Here is an 18,439-nt window from a genome sequence, read left to right on the forward strand (position 1 = left end):
TCTTCACCTCCCCCCCTCCCTCTTCCACCTCCCCCCTCCCTCTTCCACCTCCCCCTCCCTCTTCCACCTCCCCCCTCCCTCTTCCACCTCCCCCCTCCCTCTTCCACCTCCCCCCTCCCTCTTCCACCTCCCCCCTCCCTCTTCCACCTCCCTCTTCCCCCTCCCCCTCCCCTTCCCCTCCCCCTCCCCCTTCCCCTCCCCTCCCTCCCCTCCCCCCTCCCCTTCCCCTCCCCCCTCCCCTTCCCCTCCCCCTCCCCTTCCCCTCCCCCCTCCCCTTCCCCTCCCCCCTCCCCTTCCCCTCCCCCTCCCCTTCCCCTCCCCCCTCCCCTTCCCCTCCCCCCTCCCCTTCCCCTCCCCCTCCACTTCCCCTTCCCCTCCCCTTATCCCTCCCCTCCCCTTCCCCCTCCCTTCCCCCTCCTCCCCTTCCCCCTCCCCTTCCCCTTCCCCTCCCCTTCCCCTTCTCCCTCCCTTCCCTTCCCCTCCCTTCCCCCTCCCTTCCCCTTCCCCCTCCCCTTCCCCCTCCCCCTCCCCCTCCTTTCCCCCTCCCCTCCCTACCCCTTCCCTTCCCCCTCCCCTCCCTTCCCCCTCCCCCTCCCTTCCCCCCTCCCCCTCCCTTCCCCCTCCCCCTCCCTTCCCCCTCCCTCCTACCCCTTCTCCCTTCCCCCTCCCCCTCCCTTCCCCTCCCCCTCCCTTCCCCCTCCCCCTCCCTTCCCCCTCCCCCTCCCTTCCCCCTCCCTTCCCCCTCCCTTCCCCTCCCCTCCCTTCCCCCTCCCCCTCCCTTCCCCCTCCCCCTCCCCTCCCTTCCCCCTCCCCCTCCCTTCCCCCTCCTCCCCTCCCCTTCCCCTCCCCCTCCCTTCCCCCTCCCCCTCCCTTCCCCCTCCTCCCCTTCCCCTTCCACTTCCCCCTCCTCCCCTCCCCTTCCCCTCCCCCCCTCCCTTCCCCTTCCACCTCCCTCCCTCCCTTCCCCTTCCACCTCCCCCCCCCCTCCCTTCCCCTTCCCACTCCCTTCCCCTTCCCCCTCCCTTCCCCTTCCCCCTCCCTTCCCCCTCCCTTCTCCCTTCTCCCTTCCCCCTTCCCCCCGGCCAGGTCCTTCCCCCCCGGCCAGGTCCCTCCCTTCTCCCTTCTCCCTTCCCCCTCCCCCCCCGGCCAGGTCCCTCCCTTCTCCCTTCTCCCTTCCCCCTCCCCCCCCGGCCAGGTCCCTCCCTCCTTCCTCCCCCCGGCCAGTTCCCTCCCTTTCCCCTCCCCCGGCCAGGTCCTGCCCCTGCTGCCCTCCCGACCTTTCCGCAGGTCCCCCACCCCACACGTCCTCCCTTGCCCCCCAGTATCTGCTGTCGGCTGGCACAAGCTGCATCACGACTGCAGGAGCTAAACGCTAAAAAATCATCAGCGAACAGTCCCACTCCTGACATTTATAATGGAGAGAAGTTCATAGATGAAATCGGTGAAGATGATTGGGCAAGGATTCTGCCTTGCCGCAACGATGTCCTGGGGCTGCTATGATTGGTTTTGACAACCACAACCATCTTCCTTTGTGCCAACTATGACTCCAGCCACTAGATCATTTCTCCTTTTATCCCCATTGGCCTCAGTTTTGCAAGGACTTCTTGGTGCTAGACTCGGTCGAATTCTATCTTGACCTTGAGGATAGCTACCCTTGCTTCTCCTGTGGCATTCAGCTCCAAGTGTGGATCAAGGCTGTAATGAGGTTTGGAACTGAATGGTACTGCTGATTGCATGGCCAAGATTAGGATTGCAGTATATGAAGAATCATAGAACACATCTATGTACTACCATTTTTTCTTGTACAAATCAGATGTACACGAACATATTAAGCCATTGCAACTTTTTTCTCTACTTCCTTCACTTCCCAGTCTTCATTATGCACAATTCTTGTCAGATGTAGGAGCCAGAAAACACCTAGGGGCCAAGTTTCGGCCTGAGTTGCTCCTGTTTTTTTGGAGCAACTGGTTTAGAATGGAGTATCTTAGAAATTTGAATTCTCGGCATTTAGTTTGCTCCAGTTCTAGTCAGTTAGAACAGTTTCACTTTGGAACAGAATTTTATTTTCAAAAGGGGGCGTGTCCGGCCACTTACGCCTGTTTTCAAAGTTTAGGCAGTGAAAACTTACTCCAAACTAACTTAGAATGGAGTAAGTGAAGATTTTTGTACGTTCGAAAAAACCTTGTCTACACTTTAGAAAATCAGGTGTAGGTTAAAAATTAGGCATAGGGAATGGGGGGTGAGGTTCAAAGGGAAGTTTACAAACCTTAAGCACTTCAGTTTTACAAATAAAGAGCCATCATCAATAATAAATGATGAATACATCAATAAATCAACTAATAAATCAATCAAAAAAAATTAATAAAATTTTTTTTTTAAATCAATCAATAAAACATTTTCTACTTACCGACTGCAGCACCAGGAGTCCTCCAACAGCATGCTGGGACCCCCCCCCCCCCCCCCCAGTGTGTCTCTGTCAGTGTCTCTATCTCTCTGTCTGTCTGTGTGTGTGTGTGTGTCTCACTCTCTGTCTGTCTGTTTCTGACAGGGAGGGGGAGGGGGAGAAGGGGGGTGGGGAGTGGAGAAGGGGGGTGGGGAGTGGAGGGGTGGGGGCCCAAGATTTCGGGCTGGATTTACAGGTAGGTGGCGTCGGGTCTCGGGGGGCGGGGGGGGGGCGGAAAAGTCGCGGAGGTCGTTGGGGAGGGGGAGTCGCGGAAGTCGTTGGGGAGGGGAGTCGCGGAGGTCGTGGGGCGAAGAAGTCATGGAAGTTGGGGGGGGGGGGAGGGGGAGTCGCGGAAGTCCGGAGAGGGAGTCGCGGAGGTCCGGGGGGGGAGAGGGAGTCGCGGAGGTCGAGTCGTGGGGGGAGGGGGTGGTCGGGGGGAAGCAGAGGTCGAGTGGTGGGTAGGGGGGGGGTCGGGGTCGGGTGGGAGGAGCCTTATTCACGCAGCCCCAGTGAGGCCATTCAGCCAGGGCTAGGGGCTGCGTGCTTCGGGCCCCTCCCACGCAGTTTTGGGCTCCTGGAGCTACTGCACATGCGCGCCCACTGTAGCGCAGGGACCTGGCTCCGCCCCCCACAGCTCGTGCTGCGCCGCGCCCGGCTCCAGAGGACCTGCAGGGAGCTGGAGAATAGGTACGTTTTTTTTTTAGGCGCACTTTCTGGCGCGAAAAATGGGCGTATGGCGCAGCCCGAAACTTGGGCCCCTAGTAACAAATGTCCAGGGCTATCTGCACGTTCTGCTGCAGAAATGGTTTCTGTTCATTCCTCTTTTATGTGATGAGAAGAGTGGATTTCTTATTGAAATACCTTCCTGGGTTAGAAGCAGCTATAGAGGAGCAATGTCTGACAGAAATATTGTCCAGAATACAGAATTGTAACTGAACAACTTAGTGTCATTCATAGATTAGCAGAGTTTGGGGTAGAAATTGACCTCCACCCAAAACGGGGCGCACCCACCGTTTTTTGAAGCTTAACCCTAACCCTACCATAATATGGTAGAATTCCTTATTAAGATAGAGAGTGACACAATTAATTCAGAGACTAGGGTCCTGAACTAAAGGAAAGGTTACTTCGATGGGACGGGAATTGGCTAGAATAGACTGGCAAATGATACTTAAAGGGTTGACGGTGGATAGGCAATGGTAAACATTTAAAGATCACATGTATGAACTTCAACAATTGTACATTCCTGACTGGAGTAAAAATAAAATAGGAACGTGGCTCAATGGTGGCGAACAAGGGCAATTAGGGACAGTGTTAAATCCAAGGAAGAGGCATATAAATTGGCCAGAAAAAGCAGCAAACCTGAGGACTGGGAGAAATTTAGAATTCAGCAGAGGAGGACAAAGGGTTTAATTAGGAGAGGGAAAATAGAGTATGAGAGGAAGCTTGCCGGGAACATAAAAACTGACTGCAAAAGCTTCTATAGATATGTGAAGAGAAAAAGATTAGTGAAGACAAACGTAGGTCCCTTGCAGTCAGATTCAGGTGAATTTATAATGGGGAACAAAGAAATGGCGGACCAATTGAACAAATACTTTGGTTCTGTCTTCACGAAGGAAGACACAAATAACCTTCCGGAAATACTAGGGGAGCGAGGGTCTAGTGAGAAGGAGGAACTGAAGGAAATCCTTATTAGATGGAAAATTGTGTTGGGGAAATTGATGGGATTGAAGGCCGATAAATCCCCGGGGCCTGATAGTCTGCATCCCAGAGTACTTAAGGAAATGGCCCTTGAAACAGTGGATGCATTGGTGATCATTTTCCAACAATCAATCGACTCTGGATCAGTTCCTATGGACTGGAGGGTAGCTAATGTTGCCCTCCTTTTTTTAAAAAGTGGTGTGAGAGGAAACGGGTAATTAGCCTGACATCAGTAGTGGGGAAAATGTTGGAATCAATTATTAAAGATGAAATCACAGCGCATTTGGAAAGCAGTGACAGGATCGGTTCAAGTCAACATGGATTTATGAAAGGGAAATCATGCTTGACAAATCTTCTGGAATTTTTTGAGGATGTAACTAGTAGAGTGGACAAGGGAGAACCAGTGGATGTGATGTATTTGAACTTTCAAAAGGCTTTTGACAAGGTTCCACACAAGAGATTGGTGTGCAAAATTAAAGCACATGGTATTGGGGGTAATGTATTGACGTGTATAGAGAACTGGTTGGCAGACAGGAAGTAAAGAGTAGGAATAAATGGGTCCTTTTCAAAATGGTAGGCAGTGACTATTGGAGTACCGCAAGGTTCAGTGCTGGGACCCCAGCTATTTACAATATACATTAATGATTTAGATGAAGGAATTGAGTGTAATATCTCCAAGTTAGCAGATGGCACTAAACTGGGTGGCGGTGTGAGCTGTGAGGAGGACGCTAAAAGGCTGCAGGATGACTTGGACAGGTTAGGTGAATGGGCAAATGCATGGCAGATGCAGTATAATGTGGATAAAGTACTCTGGGATGCAGTCCATCAGGCCCTGGGGATTTATCGGCCTTTAATCCCATCAATTTCCCCAACACAATTTCCCGACTAATAAGGATTTCCCTCAGTTCCTCCTTCTTACTAGACCCCCTGACCCCTTTTATATCCGGAAGGTTGTTTGTGTCCTCCTTAGTGAATACCAAACCAAAGTACTTGTTCAATTGGTCTGCCATTTCTTTGTTCCCCGTTACGACTTCCCCTGATTCTGACTGCAGGGGACCTACGTTTGTCTTTACTGACCTTTTTCTCTTTACATATCTATAGAAACTTTGGCAGTCCGTCTTAATGTTCCCTGCAAGCTGGCATGCAGGTACAGCAGGCGGTGAAGAAGGCAAATGGCATGTTGGCCTTCATAGCTAGGGGATTTGAGTATAGGAGCAGGGAGGTCTTACTACAGTTGTACAGGGCCTTGGTGAGGCCTCACCTGGAATATTGTGTTGAGTTTGGTCTCCTAATCTGAGGAAGGACGTTCTTGCTATTGAGGGAGTTCAGCGAAGGTTTAACAGACTGATTCCTGGGATGGCTGGACTGACAAATGAGGAGAGACTGGATCGACTGGGCCATTATTCACTGGAGTTTAGAAGGATGAGAGGAGATCTCATAGAAACATATAAAATTCTGACGGGACTGGACAGGTTAGACACAGGAAGAATGTTCCCGACGTGGGGAAGTCCAGAACCAGGGTACTCAGTCTAAGGATAAGGGGTAAGCCATTTATGACTGAGATGAGGAGAAACTTCTTCACTGAGAGTTGTTAACCTATGGCATTCCCTACCGCAGAGAGTTGTTGATGCCAGTTCATTGGATATATTCAAGAGGGAGTTAGATGTGGCCCTTACAGCTAAAGGGATCAAGGGGTATGGAGAGAAAGTAGGAAAGGGGTACTGAGGTGAATGATCAGCCATGATCTTATTGAATGGTGGTGCAGGCTCGAAGGGATGAATGGCCTACTCCTGCACCTATTTTCTATGTTTCTATGTAACGTCTCTCCCCTTCAGTTAAAGGAGAGAGCTGCTGCGAACTCTGCAGCCACTTCAGTGGCAAACACTGGGCCACCAGGGAGGGTTTCAGCCGGGCCAGCGGTCTGGCACCCAAGAGGGAGTGCCAGGCTGCCTGTTAGTGGCCCAGCCGAACCCGGGGGCATAATTGTCGGGCTGAGCTGGCAGTCGGCCGACAATAACAAATAAAATGGCGTCGCTGGCAGTGCCACCTCCCCATTAAGGGTGGCCACACCGCCAACCAACAAGAAGTGCACCGACAGAAAAAGCTGTCGGGGGCACCAAACGGTGGTGGCACAGCTCCCGCAGGTCAATTCTGCAAAAACGGATATTTCTTGCGGGGCAATTTCGGGAAGGTGTCGCCTTTGGTTGTTATGGGGTTGGCTCGTGCACACCGCGGCAGAAAATTGGCGGAGCTGTCCCCTACACCGTTCCGACTCCGGGGAAGACAATTTACAATATGGCGGCACCTCCGTGGAGAATCGGCGGCCATTTCCCGCCTGCCCGTGGCCACCGCTTTCAGGCGGCCAAAGGCCTTATTGGGAAGGGTTATTTCAGCCCTTTATCTTTGGAGACTCTTTTTCACATTGTCTTATTTAAAAATATTTGTTCCTGCCACATCTGATTAGAAAGATTTAACTTGGTTCCTGAAGATGATGAATAATATTCTTTGAATAGGTTTAGTATAATTTAAAATTTCTATTCTTTTCCTACCAGGCTAAATACCCTTGTTCTTGGGGGAGATTCTGGATTCATTGAATTATATGCATATGGAATGTACAAGATTGCAACAGTAACAAAGGTATGACAGTTTTTGCATAGAGTTCACTTTGTGAAAATAGTAGAGCTGAGTGTCTTGTAGCCATACATGTTAATCAGGTGCACTGTAGCTCACCAGACCAAATTTGTATGTTCAGTTTATTTCCACGGCCTTGAGGTTCCCTCACAGGGTGGAGTGTTTGGAATTGTGGGAGGAAAGTCTTCTGCTGCAGGTTTAATTATGTGGACAGGGTATTTTCAGCAGCCAAAAAGCCTCCAGCACTGATTCCTGGTCTAATGTTTCTGTATAGAAAATAACTTGCCTTTTGGTCATGCCTGTTGGCTGCCTGCCCCACCTCTATCTTTGTGCATTGTATAAGACCCATTTCATATAATCATAGAATGGTTACAGCACAGAAGCAGGCTATTCAGCCCGTCGAGTCCATGCCGGCTCTCTGCAAGAGCATTTCAGCTAGTCCCACTTCCCCACCCTTTCCCCGTATCCGACATTTTTTTTCCTTCAGGTACTTATCCGATTGCCTTTTGAAAGCCACGATTGAGTCTGCCTCCACCTCCCTTTCAGGCAGTGCATTCCAAATCCTAACCACTCCCTGTGTAAAAATAGTTTTTCCTCATGTCGCCTTTGGTTCTTTCGCCAATCACATTAAATCTGTGTCCTCTGGTTCTTGACCCTTCTGCTAATGGGAACAGTTTCTCTCTACTCTGTCTAGTCCTCTCATGGTTTTGAACACCTCTATCAAATCTCCTCTCAACCTTCTCTGCTGTAAGGAAAACAACCCCAGTTTCTCTAGACTATCCACGATGCTGAGGATGTCGTGAATAGCATGTTTAGTGAGTTGGTCACACCGCAGGTAAAAGTTACAAAGACAGATAGGGAATGGGTGACGATCACGCAGAGCAGGAGTAGGAAGGTAGTGCAGGAGTCCCCTGTGGTCATCTTCCTCCAAAACAGACGCACCACTTTGGATACTGTTGGGGGGAGATGGCTCATCAGGGGAAGGCAGCAGCAGCAAGTTCATGGCACCATGGGTGGCTTTGCTGTACAGGAAAAAGAGTGGGAGAGCTATAGTGGTAGGGGATTCTATTGTAAGGGGAATAGATAGGCGTTTCTGCGGCCACAATCGAGACTCCAGGATTGTATGTTGCCTCCCTGATGCAAGGGTCAAGGATATCTTGGAGCGGCTTCAGGGCATTCTGGAGGGGGAGGGTGAACAACCAGTTGTCGTGGTGCATATAGGTACCAACGATATAGGTAAAAAACGGGATGAGGTCCTACAAGCTGAATTTAGGGAGCTTGGAGTTGAATTAAAAAGTAGGACCTCAAAGGTAGTAATCTCAGGATTGCTACCAGTGCCACATGCTAGTTAGAGTAGAAATAGCAGGATAGTTAAGATGAATAAGTGGCTTGAGGAATGGTGCAAGAGGGAGGGATTCAAATTCCTGGGACATTGGAACCGGTTCTGGGGGAAGTGGGACCAGTACAAACCGGATGGTCTGCACCTGGGCAGGACTGGAACCGATATCCAAGGGGGAGTGTTTGCTAGTGCTGTTGGGGAGGGTTTAAACTAATATGGCAGGGGGATGGGAATCTATGCGGGGAGATAGAGGGAAGTAAAATGGAGGCCGAAGCAAAAGGTAGGATGGAGATAAGGAAAAGTGGAGGGCAGAGAAATCAAAGGCAAAAATCAAAAAGGGCCACATTACAACATAATTCTAAAAGGACAAAGAGTGTTTAAAAAAAAAACAAGCCTGAAGGCTCTGTGTCTCAATGCGAGGAGCATTTGTAATAAGGTGGATGAATTAACTGTGCAGATAGCTGTTAATGGATATGATGTAATATGGGGTTACGGAGACATGGCTCCAGGGGTGACCAAGGTTGGGAACTCAACATCCAGGGATATTCAGTATTCATGAAGGATAGACAGAAAGGAAAAGGAGGTGGAGTAGCGTTGCTGGTTATGGAGGAGATTAACGCGATAGTAAGGAAGGTCATGAGCTTGGATGATGTGGAATCTGTATGGGTAGAGCTACGGGACACCAAAGGGCAGGAAACGCTAGTGGGAGTTGTGTACAGACCATCAAATAGTAGTAGTGAGGTTGGGGATGGCATCAAACAGAAAATTAGGGATGCGTGCAATAAAGGTACAGCAGTTATCATGGGTGACTTTAATCTACATATAGATTGGACCAACCAAACTGGTAACAATATGGTGGAGGAGGATTTCCTGGAGTGTATATAAGGGATGGTTTTCTTCACCAATATGTCGAGGAACCAACTAAAGAACTGGCCATCCTAGACTGGGTGTTGTGTAACGAGAGAGGATTAATTAGCAATCTTGTTGTGTGAGGCCCCTTGGGGAAGAGTGACCATAATATGGTAGAATTCTTCATTAAGATGGAGAGTGACACATGTAATTCAGAGACTAGGGTCCTGAATTAAAGAAAGGTAACTTCGATGGTATGAGACGTGAATTGGCTCGGATAGACTGGCGAATGATATTTAAAGGGTTGATGTTGGATCGTCAATGGCAGACATTGAAAGATCACATGGATGAACTTCAACAATTGTACATCCCTGTCTGGCGTAAAAATAAAACGGGGAAGATGGCTCAACCGTGGCTAGCAAGGGAAATTAGGCATAGTGTTAAATCCAAGGAAGAGGCATATAAATTGGCCAGAAAAAGCAGCAAACCTGAGGACTGGGAGAAATTTAGAATTCAGCAGAGGAGGACAAAGGGTTTAAATTAGGAGGGGGAAAATAGAGTATGAGAGGAAGCTTGCCGGGAACATAAAAACTGACTGCAAAAGCTTCTATGGATATGTGAAGAAAAAAAGATTAGTGAAGACAAACGTAGGTCCCTTGCAGTCAGAATCAGGTGAATTTATAATGGGGAACAAAGAAATGGCAGACAAATTGAACAACTACTTTGGTTCTGTCTTCACTGAGGAAGACACAAATAACCTTCCGGAAATACGAGGGGACCAAAGGTCTAGCGAGAAGGAGGAACTGAAGGAAATCCTTATTAGTCAGGAAATTGTGTTGGGGAAATTGATGGGATTGAAGGCCGATAAATCCCCAGGGCCTGATAGTCTGCATCCCAGAATAGTTAAGGAAGTGGACCTAGAAATAGTGGATGCATTGGTGGTCCTTTTCCAACATTCTATAGACTTTGGATCAGTTCCTATGGATTGGAGGGTAGCTAATGTAACCCCACTTTTTAAAAAAGGAGGGAGAGAGAAAACAGGGAATTATAGACCGGTTAGCCTGACATCGGTAGTGGGGAAAATGTTGGAATCAATTATTAAAGATGTAATAGCAGTGCATTTGGAAAGCAGTGACAGGATCGGTCCAAGTCAGCATGGATTTATGAAAGGGAAATCATGCTTGACAAATCTTCTAGAATTTTTTGAGGATGTAACTAGTAGCGTGGACAAGGGAGAACCAGTGGATGTGGTGTATTTGGACTTTCAGAAGGCTTTTGACAAGGTCCCACTCAAGAGATTAGTGTTCAAAATTAAAGCTCATGGTATTGGGGGTAATGTATTGATGTGGATAGAGAATTGGTTGGCAGACAGGAAGCAAAGAGTGGGAATAAACGGGTCCTTTTCAAAATGGCAGGCAGTGACTAGTGGGGTACTGCAAGGTTCAGTGCTGGACCCCAGCTATTTGCAATATACATTAATGATTTAGCCAAAGGAATTGAGTGTAATATCTCCAAGTTTGCAGATGACACTAAGCTGGGTGGCAGTGTGAGCTGTGAGGAGGATGCTAAGAGGCTGCAGGGTGACTTGGACAGGTTAGGTGAGTGGACAAATGCATGGCAGATGCAGTATAATGTAGATAAATGAGAGGTTATCCACTTTGGTGGCAAAAACAGGAGGCAGAAAATTATCTGAATGATGGCAGATTAGGAAAAGGGGAGGTGCAACGAGACCTTGGTGTCATGGTACGTCAGTCATTGAAAATTGGCATGCAGGTACAGCAGGCGGTGAAGAAGGCAAATGACATGTTGGCCTTCATAGCGCAAGGATTTGAGTATAGGAGCAGGGAGGTCTTAATGCAGTTGTACAGGCCCTTGGTGAGGCCACACCTTGAATATTGTGTACAGTTTTGGTCTCCTAATCTGAGGAAGGACATTCTTGCTATTGAGGGAGTGCAGCGAAGGCTCACCAGACTGATTCCCGGGATGGCAGGAGTGACATGTGAAGAAAGACTGGATCGACTAGGCTTATATTCACTGGAATTTAGAAGAATGAGAGGGGATCTCATAGAGACTAAAATTCTGACGGGATTGGACAGGTTAGATGCAGGCAGAATGTTCCCGATGTTGGGGAAGTCCAGAACCAGGGGTCACAGTCTAAGGATAGGGGTAAGCCATTTAGGACCGAGATGAGGAGAAACTTCTTCACTCAGAGAATTGTGAACCTGTGGAATTTGCTACCACAGAAAGTTGTTGAGGCCAATTCGTTCGATATATTCAAAAGGGAGTTAGATGTGGCCCTTACGGCTAAAGGGATCAAGGAGTATGGAGAGAAAGCAGGAATAGGGTACTGAAGTTGCATGATCAGCCATGATCTTATTGAATGGTGGTGTAGGCTCAAAGGGCGTAATGGCCTACTCCTGCACCTATTTTCTATGTTTCTATGTAACTGAAGTCCCTCATCCCTGGAATCAATCTTGTAAATCTTTTCTGCACTCTTCCTAAGGCCTTCACATCCTTCCTAAAATGTGGTGCTCAAAATTGAACACAATACTCCAGTTGAGACCGAACCAGTGTTTTATACACGTTTATCATAACTCCCTTGCTTTTACATAAGAACATAAGAAATAGGAACAGGAGTAGACCATACGACCCCTTGTGCCTGCTCCACCATTCTGATCTGATCATGGACTCAGCTCCACTTCCCTGCCTGCTCCCCATAACCCCTTATCCCCTTATCGATTAAGAAATCGTCTATTTCTGTCTTAAATTTATTCAATGTCCCAGCTTCCACAGCTCTCTGAGGCAGCGAATTCCACAGATTCACAAGCTTCTGAGAGAAGAAATTTCTCCTCATCTCTGTTTTAAATAGAGGGCCCCTTATTCTAAGGTCGTGCCTTTTAGTTTGAGTCTCCGCCATCAGTGGAAACATCCTCTCTGCATCCACCCTGTCAAGCACCCTCATAATCTTATATGTCTCGATAAGATCACCTCTCATTCTTCTGAATTCCAATGAATAGAGGCCCAACCTACTCAACCTTTCCTCATAAGTCAACCCCCTCATCCCTGGAATCAACCTAGTGAACCCCTCTCTGAACTGCCTCCAAAGCAAGCATATCCTTTCGTAAATATGGAAACCAAAACTGCACGCAGTATTCCAGGTGTGGCCTCACCAATACCTTATATAGCTGTAGTAAGACTTCCCTGCTTTTATACTCCATCCTCTTTGCGATAAAGGCCAAGATGCCATTGGCCTTCCTGATCACTTGCTGTACCTGCATACGACCCTTTTGTGTTTCATGCACAAGTACCCCCAGGTTCCGCTGTACTGCGGCACTTTGCAATCTTTCTCCATTTAAATAATAACTTGCTCTTTGATTTTTTTCTGCCAAAGTGCATGACCTCACACTTTCCAACATTATACTGCATCTGCCAAATTTTTGCCCACTCACTTTGCCTGTCTGTCCTTTTGCAAATTTTTTGTGTCCTCCTCACTCATTGATTTTCCTTCCATCTTTGTATCGTCAACAAATTTGGCTACGTTGCACTCAGTCCCTTCTTCCAAGTCATTAATATAGATTGTAAATAGTTGGGGTCCCAGCACTGATCCTTGCGGCACCCTACTAGTTACTGGTTGCCAACCAGAGAATGAACCATTTATCCCGACTCTGTTGTTTTTTAGCCAATCCTTTATCCATGCTAATATATTACCCCCAAACCCGTGAACTTTTATCTTGTGCAGTAACCTTTTATGTGCCACCTTGTCAAACGCCTTCTGGAAGTCAAAATATACCACATCTACTGGTTCCCCTTTATCCATCCTGTTCATTACATCCTCAAAGAACTCCAGCAAATTTGTCAAACATGACTTCTCCTTCATAAATCCATGCACTCTGCCTGACCAAATTTTGCTTTTCCAAACGTCCTGCTGCCGCTTCTTTAATAATGGACTCCAACATTTTCCCAACCACAGATGTTAGGCTAACTGGTCTATAATTTCCTGTTTTTTGTCTGCCTCCTTTATTAAATAGGGGTGTTACATTTGCAGTTTTCCAATCTGCTGGGACCTCCCCAGAATCCAGGGAATTTTTGTAAATTACAACCAATGCATCCACAATCCCTGCCGCTACTTCTCTTAAGACCCTAGGATGCAAGCCATCAGGTCCAGGGGAATTATCTGCCTTTAGTCCCATTATCTTACTGAGTACCACCTCCTTTGTGATTGTGATTGTGTTATGTTCCTCCCCCCCTAGACTATCCACTGTCGGAATATTGTTAGTGTCCTCTACTGTAAAGATTGATACAAAATATTTTTTCAGAGTTTCTGCCATCTCCATGTTCCCCATTTACTAATTCCCCGGCCTCGTCCTCTAAGGGACCAACATTTAGTTTAGCCACCCTTTTCCTTTTTATATACCGATAGAAACTCTTGCTATCTGTTTTTATATTTTGCGCTAGTTTACTTTCATAGTCTATCTTCCCTTTCTTAATCATTTTTCAAGTCGTTCTTTGCTGGCTTTTAAAAGCTTCCCAGTCTTCTCTCCTCCCCCTAGTTTTGGCCACTTTGTATGCCCTTGTTTTTAATTGGATACCGTCCTTTATTTCTTTAGTTAGCCACGGATGGCTATCTTTTCTCTTACACCCTTTCCTCCTCACTGGAATAGAGTTGTGAAATATCTCCTTAAATGTACACCACTGTTCATCAACCGTCCTACCCTTTAATCTATTTTTACAATCCACTTTAACCAACTCTGCCCTCATACCTTCATAGTCTCCTTTATTTAAGCTTAGTACGCTGGTTAGAGATCCAACTTTCTCACCCTCCATCTGAATTTGAAATTCAATCATGCTATGATCACTCATTCCGATTTTTGTACTCTCTGCCTCTATTCATGAAGCTCAGGATCCCGTATGCTTTTTTAACTACTTTCTCAACTTGCCCTGCCACTGTCAATGATTTGTGCACATATACCATCAGGTCTCTCTGTTCATGCACCCACTTTAGGATTGTACCCTTTAATTTATATTGCCTCTCCTCAGTCTTTCTACCAAATGTATCACTTCGCACTTTTCTGCATTAAATTTCACCTGCCTGTCTATGTTTTCTTTAACTCTTTCATTATCCTCCTCACTGTTAACTATACTTCCAGGTTTTGTCATCTGCAAGTTTTGAAATTGTGCCCTGTACATCAAGAAAAGTCCCCAACAATAATTATATTCCGATGGCACGAGATGCCACGTTTATAAAAGTAAATTTTTAGTGCCAGAGATGCAGTTTGGCAGTACAGGTTGAGCGTCCGAAATTCGGAATGTTCTGGAATCCGGACACCAGGCCGATCCGTGGTGGGGCCGTCCGGAATCCGGAAAATGTTCCGAAATCCGGACCCACCGCCGGACTCACCTCCCCTACTGGGTCGCCGGTCTCACCTCCCCCTTCTAAAGTGTCCGTATTTGTCTCCTTTAAGGTTCCGAAGTCCAGTTGATAAGTTAACTTTGGGAGGCTTCATACAAGGGTCAGTTAAGATGTTGCTCACTTTCTGGCTCCACTACTTTGTGTTCCTGGAGAATTTCTGGGGGATGCTTTAGGGTTGTGTGCGATATCGGCTCAATGCTGCAGTCAGGAGACCTGAACCACGCCGATTCGCCTCCCCTGCTTGGCTGCTGGACCACTCTCTTTTCCCCCCCCCTCCCCTTACCTCAGCCCAGGCGTTTCCAGTTTCGGGACGTCGGAAAGACGTTCAGAAATCCGGAAATACCCAAAGTCCGGAATGGCCTCGGTCCACCTGTAATTAAGACTGATCACACTGTTAAAAGTTCACTTACTACTGAATGCACCAGCTCTAACTGGCATGTTTAATGGTTAACTGGTGAGTAAATTTCACAAATCGTAGTGCCCTGATGCATAAAGTAGGTGACGGGTGATTTGTTTGGCAAGGCTAACTCCTTTATTACTTTTCCAATGGGAAGCAGCATGCAGGGCAACAGAGTTTGGTCTTCTTTGTGTAACTGGTTTCACCAAAGCACGGGATATTACTGATGGCACGCGTGCATCTGTACAATCCCTGCGTCCCCAACCCACAGATTTCAGGAACAGAAAGGAGTTCCATCAATTAATGTGTAGCTAGTATGTTTATATGCACACAATTATGTACACCATTGTTAAAATGGTAACAGTCTCACTGCCCTTTTATTCTAAAATTCAAGGCGCCAGCATTATTTGAATAGGCAGGAAGACTGGTTGGATTGCTCTTCGGAGAGCAAGGCTTGACTCATGACCCTTTTGAGACTGTTATGATCAAGAGCAGAAGATCAATATAATGATATATAGCCACCAGAATCATGGTGAAGCATGAAACAAAGATTCAGCTGCGTGGTCAGATCATCAATAACAAAGGCTTCCATTTATATAGTACCATTAACATAGAAAAACATCCCAAAGCTTTCACAGAGGTGTAATCAGACAAAATGGATGAGCCAAAGAACGAGATATTAGGAGGGTGGACCAAAAGCTTCGGCGAAAGTGTGGGTCTTAAGGAGAGTCTAAAAGAAGGAGAGGAGAAAGAGTTTAGGGAGGGAATTTCAGAGTGTGGGGCCTCGACGAGTGAAAGTATGACACCAATGTTGAGGGAAAGGGAGGGGGAGAGATCAGGGAGTCTTGCAGTATAGCTCAACTAAGTTCTCAAAGATCATAGTTGACATTTTGTGTATTTAACAACTTTTGTCTGTCAAAAAACTGTTGCCGTGTTTCAGGTGGACGAGGACACTGAGGATGAAGGTATGTCTGCTGAACCAGACATCGGTGCAAACTGAGCATTGGAAGTATTTCACACATACTTTTAGTCACAGGGAGCATCTGCCAAAAATAGTCAGGAACTCCATTTTAATTGCCCGGAATTCCCAGTTGGGATGACGACAAACTGGCAGCGTTCGCTGTCATTCCACCTTTGAAACTGACTACAACTTCGGAATTTAGCACGTGCGGAAATCCTGAAGTTGTTGTCTGTCATTCGCAGCTCTGACAAAGTAAGTACACTGTTAAATTCCCCACTAAAAGTTAGACCCAATGTTATGCAGTGTGAAATTTGTCCATTTTAATTAAAAAAATAAAATTTTTAAGAAGCTTTTTTTTTAAAAAACTAATTTTTTTGCATTTTGCCCATCTTTATTTCAGGTTTACCTTTTCCCCATTTGAGAGTCCCAAACTTTGTTTAGCTCTCTAATATTTTTTAAAAGTTAGAATTTTAAGAGCTTACTTCCTGGTTCACTGTCTGAGAGAATTCTGCGTTTTGATTGGCTGCTTAAACAGCTTGTTGACATCACAGCAGTTCACACTGCAGTTCATTGATTTAAATTGAATGTTGCAAAACCTAAAGTTCTCGACACAGGCTTGGCCACAAATTCTGGGCCAATGTTTAAACCACATTAAATTAATCAAGGCAGACTCGACTTTCCATGTTTCATGCTGGCACCATGATCACGACTATGTAAACTGGCCATTCAGGGTTGCTATACTTGCTCTGTTCTAAAAGAAATGAGGATTTAAGAGTGAATTATAAGTTGTGAACTTTGAATCTTTTGAGCTTACACTATGATTATTGGCATTTTATTCCTGTGCTTTATTTTCAGCCACACTTTATTTTCTTACTGTTCCTGCTAATTATTTCGACACTCATTTTCATTTGTTGTCATTTAAATAGTAAGAGTGTTTACCATTTCCAATAAGAATACCTCTTGTTCCACCAAATTCCTCAATAAGAAGTGGTACAATTGGAGGAAGAAGAGATAGTTGCAAGACAGGATGTCAGACAGATGAGATTGCACCAGTGATATACTTGCCAAACCAGCCATTAAGCTGCCAACCCACATGTATCAATAGAGGTGGACTTACCTGGATTTGTTGAGGAACTGTGCCTTCATAGGCTGCAGTTCATAGGCGAGGCTGTGATGGGGCAATGCTGAATATTACATTCTGACCTATAACCAAACTTCACCACCAGCACATCACTGCCAGTGGCTATTAGGTTAACTACAAATCCTCAATTTTTACATCTTAGGCTTTTTCTAGGGATTCACAAGGGACATTCAGCAACATGCAGAATACAGATGTGTAAAGCAGATGGTTGATGCATTGTTTGCAAACCCACCACAACTCCTACGAGGGAACAATTAGCAGCATGAAAGTGCTCTGCATTTTTACCAAATAACAGAATTGTCCAGAGTCCGAAGCACAATTGCCATCAACCAATTTGGCTCTGAGCCAGCGCCCGTAATTCAAGCATGTTGATGAACTGATAGCACCAGCACCAATTCAACATGCAGAACGTTTGTGGTCATCAACTTATAGTTCAGTGTAGGTCAATGCTCTGCTTCCAGGTAGCAGTAATGATGTATTTGTCTTGAGGCAAATCACAGTGCCTCCAGTATTTTAGACAGACAGAAGAATTCAGGATTGTATCCTAGGTGGCCAAGAGTATCCCCTAAAATCGTGACACTTCTCAAATAGCTAGGAACATTGACAGAGTGTCTGTACAGTGAGGTATATGCAGTCATAAGAATTATTATCTGTAAATATCTTGAAGCAGACTTGCTTCAGTACAGTTTGGCAAAACATAGAAAATAGGTGCAGGAGTAGGCCATTCGGCTCTTCGAATCTGCACCACCATTCAATAAGATCATGGCTGATCATTCACCTCACTACCCCTTTCCTGCTTTCTCTCCATACCCCTTGATCCCTTTAGCTGTAAGGGCCATATCTAACTCCCTCTTGAATATATCCAACGAACGAGCATCAACAACTCTCTGCAGTAGAGAATTCCACAGGTTAACAACTCTCTGAGTGAAGACGTTTCTCCTCAACTCTGTCCTAAATGGCTTACCCCTTATCCTTAGACTGTGTCCCCTGGTTCTGGACTTCCCCAACATCAGGAACATTCTTCCTGCATCTAACCTGTCCAGTCCGGTCAGAATTTTTAATGTTTCTATCAGATCTCCTCTCATCCTTCTAAACTCCAGTGAATAAAGGCCCAGTCGATCCAGTCTCTCCTCATATGTCAGTCCAGCCATCCCTGGAATCAGTCTGGTGAACCTTCGCTGCACTCCCTCAATAACAAGAACGTCCTTCCTCACATTAGGAGACCAAAACTGAACACAATATTCCAGGTGAGGCCTCACCAAGGCCCTGTACAACTGCAGTAAGACCTCCCTGCTCCTATACGCAAAACCCCTAGCTATGAAGGCCAACATGCCATTTGCCTTCTTCACCGCCTGCTGTACCTGCATGCCAACTTTCAATGACTGATGTACCATGACACCCAGGTCTCGTTGCACCTCTTTTCCTAATCTGTTGTCATTGAGATAATATTCTGCCTTTGTGTTTTTGCCCCCAAAGTGGATAACCTCACATTTATCCACATTATACTGCATCTGCCATGCATTTGCCCACTCACCTAACTTGTCCAAGTCACCCTGCAGCCTCTTAGCGT

At 46.6% G+C, this 18,439-nt stretch overlaps 1 protein-coding gene across 2 annotated transcripts in view; it reads left to right on the forward strand.

Moving 5' to 3' along the window:
- anapc4 (anaphase promoting complex subunit 4) overlaps nucleotides 1-18,439 on the forward strand; it is a 139,237-nt gene that overhangs the window by 45,668 nt on the left and 75,130 nt on the right. For both annotated transcript variants that reach the window (XM_070870715.1, XM_070870716.1), the window contains exon 8: nucleotides 6,694-6,778. In XM_070870715.1, the coding sequence (XP_070726816.1) occupies nucleotides 6,694-6,778 (85 nt within the window). The remainder of the gene's footprint in view (nucleotides 1-6,693; nucleotides 6,779-18,439) is intronic.

The sequence above is a fragment of the Pristiophorus japonicus genome, chromosome 2 (genome assembly GCF_044704955.1).
Source record: "Pristiophorus japonicus isolate sPriJap1 chromosome 2, sPriJap1.hap1, whole genome shotgun sequence".
Taxonomy (NCBI): Eukaryota; Metazoa; Chordata; class Chondrichthyes; family Pristiophoridae; genus Pristiophorus; species Pristiophorus japonicus.